This window comes from Melozone crissalis, unplaced genomic scaffold, assembly GCF_028551555.1.
Source record: "Melozone crissalis strain CALT ecotype California unplaced genomic scaffold, PUWL_Pcris_2 ptg000023l_1, whole genome shotgun sequence".
In the NCBI taxonomy this organism is placed as follows: Eukaryota; Metazoa; Chordata; class Aves; order Passeriformes; family Passerellidae; genus Melozone; species Melozone crissalis.
The window spans coordinates 21873962-21890427 of record NW_026535801.1 but is presented as its reverse complement, the minus strand read 5'-3'; the positions used below and the strand labels follow the sequence as shown (position 1 = coordinate 21890427).

The following is a 16466-nucleotide window of genomic DNA, read 5'->3' as shown; positions in this document are numbered from 1 at the left end:
AAAATCCAAAAAAGCAATGTCATAAAAGCATATGAGATGGAGAAATTCAAGTGTTGTAACAGATCTATTAGCTGCCTTTTTACTGTGGTGGAGAAGCAGAACATGAGGGAGGAAAATACCTGATTAAAAGCTTAGAACTGGAGACAGGGCAGAAGAATCCTCACAGAATGCACTCTAAAACTTTTGCTCTTGGTAACATTCTTTGAAGATGTCTTTCAAAATTTTAGATATTGTGGTTTTCTGGGGGGCATTTGGCTGTTCCTTGAGAGGAGATAATGTGGAGCACCTGTATGAATTGCAGTAGATAAATCTATATTAATTTTGAAGTAATAAAATATTTAATAATCACCAGTTGGCATCTAGATTTATTCAGTTAGCTCTGTCTATCAAATGTTGCAGGAGGTGAAGTTGAGAAAAAGCAGGGTCTTCTGTATTTCCTCAATAACCTAATGTTATTAACCTAACTCCCAATGTAAAAGATATATTAATGATTTGATGTTTGAAAGTTAACATTGATCAAGCATTGAATAGTTTGGATTTTATGGTTCAAAGTGGCAGCTTCCCAGTTATCAGCAGGTTTAAAGAGGCCAGCTCCAGACATGGCTCATTCTTCTCTTGGATGTTTTCCTACAGAATAGGTATCTTATGCTCCTGTCTGTAAATTGGCTTCTTCATAGGAATCAGAAAAGACCTACTAACCTCTGGTTTCAGTTTTTAAAATAATGAAAAAGCTTCAACACTTGCATGAATATGGTTTGAAACAAGTTTAAGGTAGACTATTAATAAGGAATTGGGATGATGCTGGGTCAGTGTGCTACTGCTGGTCACCATTTAGAGGTTTGTTTCTGTAATGGGGAACAGACACTTGTGAAAGCTTGTGTTTTGAAAGATAAAAAGCAAATCTGTACATTGGGAAGAATCAAACTTGAAGAAGCCTGGGGAAAAAAGTAGAAAAGGGGGTAAAAAAAAAAAGAAAAAAAGCATTTAATGTTTGAGAAGGGCAGGAATACCTTGTCAGATATTAGAATGACAGTACCATGTCTTGGCAGCTTCCCCCTTCTCATGAACCAGCTGGATTGCAGCAGCAGTCCAAGGAAGTAATTCTTACTACCAGAGATCAAGCTTCTCTGCCAGCTCACATTTAGTTTTGAAAGCAATTAACAGCAAGGAACTTGATTGCATCCAGCCAGTAATTTTCTTTGGACTCAGAGATAATAACAGAAACAGAACAAAAAATAGTTCTCTGATGCTATACACAATGTAATTTAAGACAATTCTTCCAGCCTTCTTGTATATGAATATTAGGCAAATGAGTTTAAAACTCCTTTTTCTCCCTTTTAATATATTTTTTAAAAATCTCAAAGTTCCTGTGGCCCCCCCAGAAGTGATCCTGTTCTGAGTATAGTGCATGTGTTTTTTACTGGAGTTGTAAAATATAGCTGTAGCATTTATATTGTAATTAAGACTGTGTTGGTGTCTCTATTATGACCTTGCTTCAGCAAATTACTTCAGGCTGAAACTTAATGTAAAGGAGCAAAATTAAGTCTTTGCAATGAGACAGAGTAGAGATCCATTCTGAATTAGGTGAAGTGTCTAAGAGAGGTGAAAAGTCTGTGAGGCCAAAGCTGTAGGAAAAACTCGCATGCCGGAGACAGCAAAGAGACAGAGAAAGAAACAGCAATGCATGGAAAGTAGTCTGTGTATCTCTGTGTGACAGTATCACACTCTTCCTTTTTTTTGTTTTTCATTGTATTGAGTATTTTTCTTGTAAATCTCAGGAATTAATTTTAAAATTGGCAATAATCTAAAGAAGACCAATTACAGAAACCATTTTACCTTTGTGAATCCTAGAAACAAATAGTAAACATAAATGCTTAACTGCACCAAGAGGCCAAAGTAAAGGCCACTTGCAAGGCTCTAAAGATGTTAGTGGTGGAGGAGAGAGATTAAAGAAACTTCCCAAAGAAGGCAAAAATTCTTGGTCTGTGTTGCTTTATTGCTCAGGTTGGACCTGCTAGCAAAATGACTTTATGATCTAGAAGTCAGTGTGATCCAGCTAGCTTTTCTTTCCCATCCCTTGATAGCAGGATAGAGGAGTGTACAGCTATTTACAGTGCACTTCTACTACTGTAACTGGTTACTTTCTTTCAAACTGTATCTTTACCACCAGTAGAACAAATGAATGCTTCCTGCCTTTTCATGAAATAGTTCTCTCAAGGGAGAAATGCTTCTTGCCTTTTACTCCTCCTACAAAACCTGTCCCTTGCAGCTACTCCTGCATGATAAAATGGTAACAGGAGGGTGCTTCAGAGCATAGAGCCTTTTTCCACAGACAGTGCTCAGCTCTAGATTTCTGGAATCAATCTAATGCTGCTCTTCAGGTCTCTTCTGACCCAAACCATTCTGTGATGCTCTAATAAAGTTAGGTACCTTGAGTGACGGGCCCTTTGCACCCTTTATGGCAGTTGTTTTGTTTTGTGAAGAGACTGCATCTTGCAGGGATTGCTTCAGAAAATTACTGGAAGCTTAGGGAAGATAACATAACATCTTTGATTTCCCTCTTGCTTAGAGTTTGTACTTTTTATATATTGCCAGAAAGGAAAGGTAATTGAAAAAATGGCTGATAATTCTACTTTTTATGCAATAAATATACTGATAGTTATTTCCCCAATTAAGAGTGTTTCCTTCTGCTATTTAAGAATTTTTATTGTACGTATTAAAAGCAGATTGTATTTCAGATGTAAAATTGTGGACATAATTAAAGGTTACTGTCTGGTTTTTCCCTTCCCACTCTATCAATGCACTGGAGGACATAGGGTCAGTAGAAAACTGATGAGGCCAGCAGGAGATTGGAAGCTAATGTGATGTTATGCTCCTAATATCCTCTTCTTAATCATGTACTTAGGAAAATGAGTTCAGTGCTGGAAAATATTTACACAAAGGTATATATGTTTTACTTATATTTAATGCAGCCCAGTTTCCTTATTTATTTACATAGTTTTAAAAGGAACCCTTTCCAGTAAAAAAAAAATTGATTCGTTTATCACTTAAGGTGAACAAACAGCAGGAGTTTAATACACAGTCAGATAACAGATTAGGTTACAAAGCCATTCTTCAATTAGACATGCTTAGGTTTGAATGTGCCCTCTTCCCCCTCCTCCTTGCACCTCTGGTAGATGTGTCCCTGCTTGCAGCTTGTTGCAATTCAATATTGTGGCTATGATGTTTTGCTCCAGGAAGAAAAAGCTTCCCAGATGAGTTATGTTAGCTAAAATGTCTAGCCATTGCTTTGTTAGTTACATCTTCATTAAGTAAAGCAACTGCTAAAATATTTCCTTTGTTTATAGACTGAAGGGTGCTCCCATCTCTAACTGATTTACATTTCTTACAACATAATTTTTCTATGCAGTAAAATAAGAACTTGAATTCTGGTTTGAAAGGGAAACAACACTTTTAAACATTAGTAGTACATCATGCATTCTTACTCCTTTGAGGAGCTGGCTTGTCAGCAAAGTGTAATATTTTTGCATATAGTGACTCAAAAAAAAAAAAAAAGCCAAAAAGAACCCACAACCCAATACCTAATCAAAGACCAGAAGAGGGAAGTTTTAAGTGTATGGAATTTTCAGCAAATTCAAATGGAGTCCATGCTGCCCACAGGAAATAATACCACTATAACAATTTTTCTTTCATAGCTTCTTGTCTTCTTGTCTTTCTTTCATTGCTTCATATTACAACATAAAGCAAACTACCATCTGTGGGAATGTACTGGGACTGTCAGCAAAACCTGCTGTCTACTCACTGTTTTATTTCCTAGCTGAAAAAACAGTTTGCATGGTTTTATTTAGCTACAATTCAAATAAACCATTATGGTTTTCTAAAAGTCATTGAGTAGCCAAAAGGAAATGAGGAAAATGAATAAAAATAGACAGAAAAGCGTGATCATTTGATGTGATTCACAGTTACCAGGGAAGCTGTATTCATGACTAACACTCTTCTCCTTCCTCTGTATTAGAGGCTTTCCTTACAATAATTCTTCTGATGATGAAATAGCTCTTGGATATGAAAACATTCTCTTTACTGAATGAAAACTGATTAGCTTGAAATATAGAAGCGTACATAAAGGGAGAAAATGAAAATGCCTCAATGCTTATTTTTTAAAAAGGGTTTCCAAGAGCATATGAAGATATGATTAGGAAACCTGCTACATGTTCATATTAACCTTGAAAATTAAAGATAAAGAAGTGTTTCCTGCCAAGTTACAGTGCTGTTCTGTTACTGCTTGGTGTAATATTCAGCTTTTTTTTGGGATGCCTGATCACATGGCTCTTACTTTCTACATGGCAAGCAAGGCAAAAACAATCTGTCAAGGACTGTCACTGAGGATCAATGCTAAATGTTACTCAGCAGGATGCAGACTGTATCTCCATGGGTGTCCTTCTACTATGCTTTGATTATGTTTGTTGTAAAGAAAAGCAGAGTTGTGCTTACAGCATTCATATTTCACACCCTCTGTGCAAGACATGTTACAGCCTTTAATTTGTTCCCATTTCAACGTGATGTGTTGTTTAAAAACATATACACCACATTTTCAAAGATTCCTTCAGTATAATCTGATTATAAAGGGGTTATGTGACAGTTTGTCTCTGCTGCTTGTTGTGTGGCTTAAATCTCTGGAGACAAGCTGACTGCACATCCATACAATTTAGAGTCTGATGGCAGCTGTGGTTCAAAAACATTGTTTTGGGCCACATCTAGGGTCATCTGAGGAGGCACTTTGGCATACATCAAGGTAACAGTAGGATTTTATCCTACTTACTGCTTCTTATATCTTCTTTAGATGACAGTACTATGGCTGGGCACGTGGGGGTAGCATTTAATTAAACTGAGTGGTAGTTTATTAACTTAGAGCTGGGAGGGAAGGGAAAAGAGGAAGAATTTTTTAGTTTACTGAGTGTGAGTGAGGAGTAGTAAGTCTGTAAATAGTAAATCTTTGCTGGACATTGATAAATAGATAGGGTTATAAATTGTGAAAGAGAAAATAGGTAGTACACCAGACAGCAAGCAATCTGTTGGTTTTTTATAAAAGGATACTGCAAGCAAAATTCCACATTTCAGAGAGCAGATCTGTGTGTGTGCATGACAAAAACATTCACCCAGGACTTCCCTTTGCATCCTGATGTTTGCTGTCCCTAATACACTTTCATGACACTGATGCTCTGCTAACAACTTCCAGGCATGAAAGAATACATACTAGAAGACCCTACCATGTGGACAGAGCTGACAAGTTCTCTCTGGATGACGATCTGGTAAATCTAGAAGTTCTCAATGAGGTACTGTATTGTCTGGGTAGCAGCTTCCTCACATTCTTGCCTATTTCTGCTTTCCAGGCATCTCTTAGCAGAATGAGAATGTTTCCTTCTTGCAAACTTTTGTCCCTTCAAGGCAAAAGAATTCTCACGTAACTGATCTGCTGCCCTCACTTTGTTAATTTATATAGTTGCATAAAAGTAGGAGCAGTGAATACTATAATGTGGAAAAGCTTAATTATGAATGATACGAGTTTAAATTATTTTTGTGAGTTTCCTAAAATGCAAAGTTTAGTCATAAAGATGTAGTTTTAAGTGATTTTTTCTAAAATAATTGATTTATATAGGATAACATATTATCTACTGCTTCTGGCTAAAAATGATGAAACTATCCATTTCATATTTTACTGTATCAGCTATTTGAAGAGTATCTGTAAATTTTTGTGTTGATAATCTTTAAATTACATGCCAGCAAGAAAAAGGCATAATACTAAATTGTGCTATTGTCCTGTTCAAACAGTTTTACCACTACTTAAAATTTAATCCTTGAAAAATTATTATCCTTGTTTCATGGCCAAATGAAAAAAAAATTAAATGGTCATGTACTATGAAGTGCAGCAATAAGGTGTTACCACCATTTTCTCTTCAGAAGATTTGCTTCTCAGCTGATATAAGAAAATACTCTCATTTCCAATTAGGAGTTGCCATTTGACTTAGTTGTATGACATTAGCAAGAATTTTGAAAACATTTTATTTTGTGGGTTTGGCATTTAAAATATAATAGAAACACAATAAGCATTTCTTAAACAATGTTTTCAGCATATTTATAAAAATCTTCCTAAGTGGGAAAATACTCTATAACTATCAAACTTTCTGTAATCTTCTCAGGATACCATTATCCATCAGCTGCAAAAGCGTTATGCTGACTTACAGATCTATACTTATGTTGGAGACATTTTAATAGCCTTGAACCCCTTCCAGAATCTCAGCATTTATTCTCCCCAGGTAAGAGAAATTCCAAGCTGAAGATGGAAGTTGCTTTACATTTTCTATTAACACCACTAGCTAAAATACTTAAGTGATGCTGGAAGTTAGGAGGACAGACTAAACCTCAGCCTTTTCTTTTTCCAGAACAGTGTGGCTAAAAAATTGTTTTGTTTTGTTTGTTAAATTTGGTTTCATTTGATTTTATTCACTTCTTGGAGACACACACAAATTCCACATGAGGGACAGAGATTACCCCAGGCACAGCTGTGCCTCCTGCTTAGCATTTAGGGCTTTCTTCTTGGAAACAGAAGACAGTTATATGAACCTCCTCATGCTGAGGTTTTTGCTTGCTGAAGAATTGCTCTGACTGAGGTTTATTATATGTCCTGTGCCATCAGCTCTGCCTTAAAAGAAGCAAATTAATCAAATGCTGTAAGCAAAAAGGTCAGTTTAATTCCCTACAAATATGAAGAGAGGTGGAGCTAGAAATAACTTAGTCTCCATGGATGCCAAAATCAGGGCTTCAGATAGGGGGCCAGAATTCAGATTCACTGTAAGTTTCTTTTGTATGAACTGGTCATTTCCTTGATTGAAGGCTTGTGTTTGAAGTTCTCTTCCTTGTGATACAGCTCTCCTCATTGTCTTGTGTGGGAAACATCAGTGTTGTAATTTGTGTTCTGGAAATTGGGTGGTGCCAAGAATTACCACTCCTGTTCCAGGTGATTCAGTGGAAATTCTGTGGTATAACAGGCAACTCCTTTCTGTTGAACAGATGATACTCACTGTCTTTTTCTCAGTTCTTAATATGTAGCTAAGTTGCATATTTTGACTATTGTGTGTATTTCTTTGAATTTAGTTCTCCAAGCTTTACCATGGTGTGAAACGTTCATCAAATCCCCCCCACATATTTGCCTCTGCAGATGCTGCCTACCAAAGCATGGTTACATTCAGCAAGGATCAGGTAAGCATCTGTTCATTTTGGTTTAGGTTTTGTATTAAGCATACTGCCACTGTGCTACAGGGCTGTGAATAATGTTCTGTTAAGTTGTATTTTAGGAAATTTTTTCTTTAAGCCTTTTATTCCTAAATTAGCAAAACCAGAGTAGAAATCTGGTCAGATTTGGGAATCCTGAAGAGGATACAGTGATATGAAAGGGACTGAAAGGTCAAATAAGATGATGGAGGTACCTGACCAATATAGTTTCCTGGACAGCCATGAAGTCCTCGCTATTGACTCCAGTGGCAAAGTATTGCTGCACATTCTGATTCTAGGTCTGTCTTGACTTAGGTATTTCAATAATTTATACTTGTGTTAAATAGAGGGTTCTCAATGCCATAGCATATTAGCAGAGTTTGAACCATTTTTCTGCTGCAAAAAGACACTAAGTCACAGAAAATAGGAAATTTTTTAGTAAAATAAATTAAGTATGGTTCTGTTATAAATGTAATAAGGACACAAATCCAACTATATAGCAATGATTTTAATGAGAATAAAATACCATGTTGCAGAAGATTTCACTACTTTCTTAAGATTATAACATCATACTCTTTCTAATTTGATGTGCTGTGTGTACATGAATATTGAAGGCTGATAATTATTTTTGTTTATAAAATTCTCCTGATTTTACCCTGGACATCACACAATAATTAATAGAAAATATTCTCTTAAAGTCACAAAACCAGTATAAAATAGTAAAAAGCCTGAAATCAGAAAGGTATTAAAGAAAACAAGTACTCATGTTAGAGTAACTTATGTGAGAATTTTTTACCTGATTCGATAGTGTAATTGATATAGGATCTATTTCCTAGAGCAAAAATATGCTGTCAGGCAACACAAGGTACCACCAGATAACTGCTGCAGTTTTCAAAGCTTTTCACAAAGCTCAGTTCTATATGAAGGGGCATTGCATCAAGTATTTTAGGACCTTGAATCTTGTGTATACACAGTATCATGCAAATAGTTTTTGGATGTTTGCATAAAAACCTGTGAATCTATGGAACTGCTCAGTGTTAACATTTTAATTATATGACTGTTGATAATGTGCCTTAAGTAGAATAATATTTGTACTAGTGGTCTGTAGAATACATAGGAGAAAATAATAAATGCTGTTAGAATTCAAACTTTCCATGATCTGCATTCTTCAGTGTTCAGGTGGGAACTGGTTTTCAACTTCCATTTTGCCCATGAAGCATAACAGCAGAGAGAAGGAACGTGATTTAGGCCATTCTAGGTAGGCTCTTGAGTCTGGAAGCCTTTAAAGAGCCTGTGAAATACCATGTGCTAAGGACTGCTGGCACAGGAAGAAGGTGGATATGTCCTCCCAGAATCACCCAGTGAACAGTTGCACGTTTTTCTGAAATGTTTAGGTGCTAGTTTGCTGTTCTGGCTTGAACATCAGCATCACCTACAGAATAGCCTCTCTACACAGGACCTATTATTGAAGATTATTTTTCAGAACAAGCTTTTGGTCAATGTGTCAAAAACAGCTGTACCCTGTGATTCATGTTAGTTCACATGCAGTCAGTGCAGTGAGCTCAGACATGGTCACTTGTTTGTGTTCTAGCCCTTCAAAATTCAGTCAGTGCTTCACAGATGCACCTTGGGATCAGGCATTGCAAGATGCATTTTAGTAATCCAGGGAACAGATTACTACACTGAGCCTTTGCTGATGTCTCCTTTCAAAAAGGAGTAGACCCTTAAAATATTCCATAGCTTTGGTACTAAACATGAAATAACAGGTAAGAGTGTAGTAATAGCAGAAAACAACCATATGGTGTATGCACTTAAATGTTTTGTTTTTTGTGTTCAGTGCATTATCATCAGTGGGGAAAGTGGTGCTGGAAAGACAGAAAGTGCCCATCTGATCGTCCAACATTTGACCTTCTTGGGAAAGGTATTTCCTAGCCAATTATGTAAAATTATGAAGAAATCCTCCCAACTCTACCCCAATGTTCACTTTATTTAATCTTTAATACTTAAAGCTATTCATGTGAATTGTCACACTTGGTTTAGGAACATAGTAATCATGCAGGTGAGAGTATTGAATTAAGATGTGAGTGTGACTCATATCAAGCCAGTCAATTATTTTTTAAAGTGAAGGTTCCAAATTTTGAGTGTTCAGTACCTGTAGCTAAGTACAGTGTTTATCACATATAACATTATTTATACAATAAAGAATGAAAAATATTATTGTGGCTCTAATCTTAGAAGCTCTTACACATTTAAATGAGATGAGTAATGCTATTAACACAAAATAATTGGAAAATTACCCATGCCAGCTTAACCCTTAGTAGGCATCTTTAGTCCAATGTGCTTTTGGTACTCTTACTAATTATAAAACAAGTCAAAGGTAGAACAATTGCAGAGAAAGAAGAATCTATATTTTGCTACCTGGGGGAGATTTTATCAGTTTGTTAGACCTCCTGTTGTATAAATAGAAAGGTTAGCACAGTACCTAATTCCATACAAGCATGAGAAAAGGATTCTTTGCTTCTGGAGCAAGAATTGGATCGGGGGTAAGCATTATATTCTCTTAATTATGCTTCTGATTTGCATCCCTTCTGTCAAGGCCAATAACCGTGCTTTGCGTGAGAAAATTCTCCAGGTGAATCCTCTGGTTGAAGCATTTGGGAATGCCTGCACTGCCATCAATGACAACTCAAGTCGCTTTGGAAAGTATCTGGAAATGATGTTTACACCTACAGGAGCTGTAATGGGGGCAAAGATTTCTGAATATCTACTTGAAAAGTCAAGGGTCATAAAACAGGCTGTGTAGGTATACTAATTGCCTGTGCTATAGCATTTCTGTAGTGTTTGAATTGATTTAATTATCAAAAATTCTGTGGTTTAGATACTTTTCTGTCTTCTGCTAAAATAAAAATCCTTTGTACCAGTGCTATGACAGCAAGAATAGTCCTGTTATTTTAGAGTTGAAGGCAGAGCCACTTAATTCTTTGGGGTAATGTTGTGTTCACTGGGTTTTCTGTGTTTCACAGCTGCTAATCCTACACTATTAAAAGAAGGGGGAGGCTTCAGTGAGCTCATTATAAGAACTACTTTTACATTTGTTGTACAAGATGCCAGAAGAATAAACACAGGTGCTTTAAAAGGATACTTTTTTTTTTTCAGGGGAGAAAAAAATTTCCATATATTTTATTATATTTATGCTGGCCTTTATCATCAGAAGAAACTTTCTGAATATAGACTTCCTGATAAAAAACCCCCTAGGTAATTATTGCTCACTTGTTTTAACTGCTCATTGTAATTAGCTGTTGATCAGCACTTGCTTTCAGTATGATGCCTTCAAATCTCTCTTAATCCTTCTCCATTCCTTAAGGATCTTTTTTAATCCTCTCAAGGTGGGAGGAAGATGGACACTAAGACATTACATTATTTGCATTTGTTTGAGAAGTTGAACTATTAAAACAGAAGGAGGAAGAACCAAGCTCATTATGTAGATATTTTGTCATACTTTCAAATGCAGACAACCCTCCTTATGATTTCTTACCTTACATTCGGGTTCAGGAAGAACTCAGAATATGTTTTGGAGGTTTTTAATTGTTGTTTGTACTTTGAGTGCATCTGATCAGTACTGGGTGAGGGAATGTGTGTGAAATGCTGGTAACATAATTAGACATTAACAAAGAACAATGCTGATGTTAATGCAACAGAAACAAAAGCTTCTTATGAATTAACATCACATTATATAATTGAAAGTTATTGAGATAAATGTTGTTTCCATTTACTGTTCCATTCCAGTTACTGAGGAATTTGCATTTAAGTCACTGGCGCTTGTATTGGCATATGTGGTAGTGTGATGCCTTCTTTCTCCCACTCTGTTTAGATATATTGATAATGAAACTGGAAGAGTAATGCATGATATTGTTACTAAAGATTCCTATGGAAGACAATTTGAAGCAATTCAGCATTGTTTTAGAATTATAGGATTTACTGATGAGGTAAGAGATTCAGTTGCTAAACAATTGTTGACCTTATTTAGGAAAACCACCTCCGGTGCTGCCCTTTGGTTTTGTGGATGTTCAAAATTTTGTGAGCCACAAAATCTCTATAATGACAGAAGTGAGCTGTGAAAGCATAACTTCCCACTCAGAAGGCAAGACCAGCCTGAGGTCCCAGTTAGTACTCAGGCAATTCTGTTGTGCTATTTCTTGTGTAAATAGAAGCTTACTTGAACTTGTAGAACTTGGTCTCAGAGAAGGCTACAAGCTTTAATATCCATTCCAATATCCATTATGTTTTTCCTTCATAGCCTAAATATCATGTGTGTGTCTTACTGAGGTCCTTTCAAATACTTCTTGTCATCTTTTACAGGAAGTGTATTCAGTGTACAGAATACTGACTGGAATATTAAATACTGGAAATATTGAGTTTGCTGCTATTTCTTCACAACACCAAACAGATAAAAGTGAGGTTCCTAACCCAGAAGCCTTAGATAATGGTATATACCTTTCAACATTGTCAGTTCTGTATATGCAATTTGACTCTATTTGTGATAATCTCTAGCTCATGGTAGCAGTTGGTCAATGCTGGGGATTTCCACTGCATAACCACAATTGTGTGTCTTTTTCCACTGTCTTTCAGCTGCTGCGCTGCTAAGCATTGGGTCAGAAGAACTTCAGGAAGCCCTAACGTCCCACTGCGTTGTGACGCGGGGCGAGACCATAATCCGGACGAACACGGTGGACAAGGCCGCGGACGTGCGGGACGCCATGTCCAAAGCGCTTTATGGGCGGCTCTTCAGCTGGATCGTAAACCGCATTAACACGCTGCTTCAGCCAGATAAAAATATATGGCAAGTTACACATCACTGAAACATGTGTGCTTACTGGGCACAAGTCAGATGGCTTCATCCATATGTATATTTTTGTTTTTGCAGAAAAAGTGCTGTGTTTATTTTGGCTAAGGCTTCAAAATGGCTTTCATGCTGTGATACTGAATCCTGTTTCCAGGACATTAAGCCCATCATTTTCAAAGAGCTGAATAGAGTTTAGCTGCTGAAGTCAATGGAAATTGAGTGGTTGAAGTGCTGTCCACTTTTTTAAAAGATGCTTCCTATGTAGTGAACATGAAAATCATACAAAAGGCTGATAAATAATTGAAGTACACTGAAAAAGTTCAGTACACAGTCCTTACAGTCCCCCTGCTTTTGTAAGCAAGTAATAAATGCAGATTTCAGATTATTATTGTGCTGCTAATTGAAATGTGATTATTTTTAAATTTTTTTACAATTACAGAAACATTATATTGCACATCCTTATGATTTCATTGTCAGGCACTGATCTGGCTGGTTTGGTCTTTTGAAGAAGCTGTTGAGATTTTCGAAACAAGGAACCTCTCAGCAAATGTGAAAATTCCTCTATTCTGAGATCTCTACTTGCTTTTTCACTATATCATATAGACATATTCTCGTCCATTTCTTGCAGTTCTGGTAGTGACTGAATGTACTTGAGTTAGCACATGGACAGCTCAGCTTGTAGCAGCAGCAGTTTTGGTAATTACCTTCTGAATGAGTGTAGCAAAAACGTACCATTAAACCTTGACACCTTTTCTCTGCCTGGAGGAGCAGACAGTAGATTTTATTTGGGATCTGCCTACTGGAAACCCCTTGTTTCAATATGGCTGCTAAGTATCTGTTACTCGGTACCTATGATTTTTCTGCCTTCTTCATGGAAATTTGCAAGAAGCAAGTGGAAAACAGAAGTCTTAGCAATGCTGTACAAATGCACAAGTTGTCTTAGGTTGAGACACGCTTTTCCTCCTTGATTTTTGCAGCAGAGTAAATCAGTTATACAATGTTAGTTAGCAAATTTATTTTTATTTTAACTTGGTGTTGCTCATAATGAATTTTGTTTGTATCTTCACATGCAGCAATGCTGAAAGTGGGATGAATGTTGGGATACTAGACATATTTGGATTTGAGAACTTTGCAAGAAATTCATTTGAACAGCTGTGCATAAATATCGCTAATGAACAGATCCAGTTTTACTTCAATCAACATATTTTTGCACTAGAGCAGGTAAATTCAACTCTGTTGAGGTCTAGCTGAATTCAGTATCCTACACCATAATCCTATTCAGGACTACTTTATAAAATGAGTATGTGATTTAAATGTGAGATAGTGACATCATTCTGTTGAAGCTGTGTAAATAATGTCGGTGAGGCCTATAGAGCATTGCTGTGGATCATAAATGCCCTAATGATGATGTTGCTTTTACTGTTTGGTTATTAAAACTGTGCTGGTGACTTTTGTAGATGGAATATCAGAGTGAGGGAATTGATGCCACTACAGTGGAGTATGAGGACAACCGTCCACTTCTAGATATGTTCCTTCAGAAGCCCATGGGTCTCCTGTCTCTACTAGATGAAGAAAGTCGATTTCCTCAGGCAACAGACCTAACTTTAGTTGGTATGTGCAAGTACAACTCTGGTAAAGGTCTGGGAAATGACAAATGCATATATAAATGCAATGTCATCTTTATTCAAGTTTTCCTACCCTAGCTGTCCTGAGGCTGTGTCATTTCATTTGATATTCCAAGTATATTTTTCACTGTGCTTCATCATTTTTCTCTGCTTACATGTTTTCTATCCTTTTGAAATTGGAAAAGTTGTCGTAAGTATCAGGTGGCAAGGGCTTATTGTTTTTTCAGTGTTACAAGGAAATATCCTGTGTCTTGTCCACGTATGTAGCATTAGTGTTGAAAATAAAATTTAGACTTCCCAGGCTCCTAGGCCCATGTTTATCCAATTAGAAAATACTGCTTCACTCCAGATTATCTCATAGGAAGTGTTATTTCTGGTGTGGCATTTGGCTGAGTATTTCCTTGTCTTCGTACATATTTTATGTATATTTTGACAAATTTTGGTGCTAACTTTAAATACACAGCACATGCCATGTTTAAAGCTGTTGTGTTGCGTTTATTTACTAGAGCTGCATTTTTCCCTGCGATATGACACAGAGTTCCATTTCCTTCAATGGTATGTGCTGCAGGGACCCAAACAGTTAGAGAAAAACAAGTTTCCAGTTAAATTGCACAACACGTGTACAAGATTTTTCACTACTGCTAGGCTGAGCTGAAACTGGAATTCAGGTCACAGACAGAATGAGTACTATGGTTTTATTCTGCTTCTTGTCTTGGTTTGAAACACCGGTGTCTGCCAAGGTAGGCAGAAACCTCCTTTGGAATGGAAAATACGACCTCTGTCTCTCTGTGTTATAATAATAACTTTGAAATTAATGAGCTTTCAGGCAAAGCTATGGGAAAAAGAATAGCAGTTCTTTATTAATATATATACACATGTAGATATGTGTAACAAGACAAACAGCCAGCCCGTCTGGCAGCAGCAGCAGCGAACCGAACGGAACCGAACGGAACCGAACGGAACCGGAGTCCCGGGGCCGCCTCCCTTGGGCTGCGGGCGCTTCCCTTCGCTGCAGTTCCGCTCGCGGCCGCCAGGGGCGCTGCTGGCTCCGGCCCGGCGGGGCGGCTGCGGTGATTGCCCTGCGCCGGCAGGGGGCGCTGTGGCGCGAGCTCGGCCGCGGCTCCCTCACGGGGTAATGGCGGCGGCCGGATGGGGAATTGGGCTGCAGGAGCGGCGGCTGGTACCCCAGAGGCGGGCACACTCCAGGGTGGACCTCCAACACTCCTCCTTTGTGTGCGAAAGTTGTCTGCCTCCCTTTTGGCTTGTGTAAATTAGTTAATACTGAATACTGAACTACTTCCAGAGGTACTTTCCCTTGTGCAGCGCTGCTGGGCCTTACTGCTGATCCGTACACAGCACAGCAGGATCCCTCAAGCAGGCAGCAAAGTGGGATAGTTTGCCCTGTCCAGGTGTGCCAGACAATCATTAATTCCACAACTCGGTCCCAGCCTCTAGAAATTCCAAACTTAGTTATTTTTGCCTTAAATACAAGCTCAATTAAGTGGTAAGAGAAAGAAAAACCTAACAAAAATGCTAATGGATTCTAACATTAGAAAAAATATTTTAATAATATTTTCTGATGTGCACAGAATGTCAGAGAATTTTATCAATTGATTCTGGCCTCAGATCTCAAGTTGCTTGTTCAGGTAAATTAATATAAAAGCAAGCTTCACATTATAAATACTAATTCTTACTAACATGGGTTCCTTTGGATCCTGCTTCTTTCCAGGATTGTTTCCTTGGCTCAGCAGGCAGGAATTGCTACCTGGGCCCTCAGTGTTGGACAGACAGCACTAATTTAATTACAAAACATTAAAGAGCCTACAAAATATCACAGGGCTTAAAAGACATTTTTCTTAGAAACTTGTGTTCCTTCTTCTGTCAGCTCTTTAGGGGTAATCACAGGAAAAAGAAAGTCTCCTTAGAAGGGGTTTTATTGAGAAGCTTCTTTTTTTTCTGTGGAAGTCCAAAGGTACATGAGGGACAATTCCAGACTGAGCACATGAACATATCCTTAAAACCTGATGTATAAAGCTAAATGGATGCAGAAAGGAAGAAAGAGAAAATACAACTAGTAGGCATTTTAGTGACTGTGATATATGCACAGTTTTGAGTGTACATACATATAAGAGATAAACTCATCCCAAACCCTGTATATACATAAATAAATTCATTGCAAAATAAGAGAAATCATCACATCTTCTCATTGGGTTTTCCTGCTTAATATTTTTCCATGTACAAAGGCATCCACAAACAATGAGTTTTAAAGACAGTCTTACTGGGCTAGTTGAAAATGAACTGTTGTATTCAGATATGACAGCTTGGTATTTCTGAGCAATCTGATAATATGTGTTTATAGCAGTTCTGACTTCTTGAGCAGCAATTTAGCAAGCTAATTAGGATGAAGATTATAGTTAATCATTCTGTCACTTAAATCAACATCTTTTCTCAATGTCTAGATAAGTTTGAAGATAACTTACGATGCAAATACTTCTGGAGACCAAAAGGAGTGGAACTGTCATTTGGAATTCAGCACTATGCTGGAAAGGTAAAGTCATGTGATTTTTATTTAGTTCAGATAATAGTGGTATGGTCATCACTTGTTTTTATCTGAAATTTCTGCTTTATGGTTCTTTTCCCTCATTTTAATAGAAAAAATGAGAAAGTTTATGCAAACACACACTACAATGAAACTTTTATGTGTAGCAGTCGATTTTGGAGCCTGTCCT

General features: G+C 37.3%; 1 protein-coding gene across 2 annotated transcripts in view; it reads left to right on the top strand.

Annotated features, from left to right (window-relative positions):
• The window catches only part of MYO3B (myosin IIIB), a 188153-nt gene that overhangs the window by 83042 nt on the left and 88645 nt on the right, over positions 1–16466 (top strand). For both annotated transcript variants that reach the window (XM_054277506.1, XM_054277507.1), the window contains 12 exons: positions 5237–5333; positions 6198–6314; positions 7153–7257; positions 9107–9190; positions 9866–10068; positions 10426–10524; positions 11141–11255; positions 11629–11755; positions 11899–12109; positions 13186–13333; positions 13570–13723; positions 16197–16285. In XM_054277506.1, the coding sequence (XP_054133481.1) occupies positions 5237–5333; positions 6198–6314; positions 7153–7257; positions 9107–9190; positions 9866–10068; positions 10426–10524; positions 11141–11255; positions 11629–11755; positions 11899–12109; positions 13186–13333; positions 13570–13723; positions 16197–16285 (1549 nt within the window). The remainder of the gene's footprint in view (positions 1–5236; positions 5334–6197; positions 6315–7152; positions 7258–9106; positions 9191–9865; positions 10069–10425; positions 10525–11140; positions 11256–11628; positions 11756–11898; positions 12110–13185; positions 13334–13569; positions 13724–16196; positions 16286–16466) is intronic.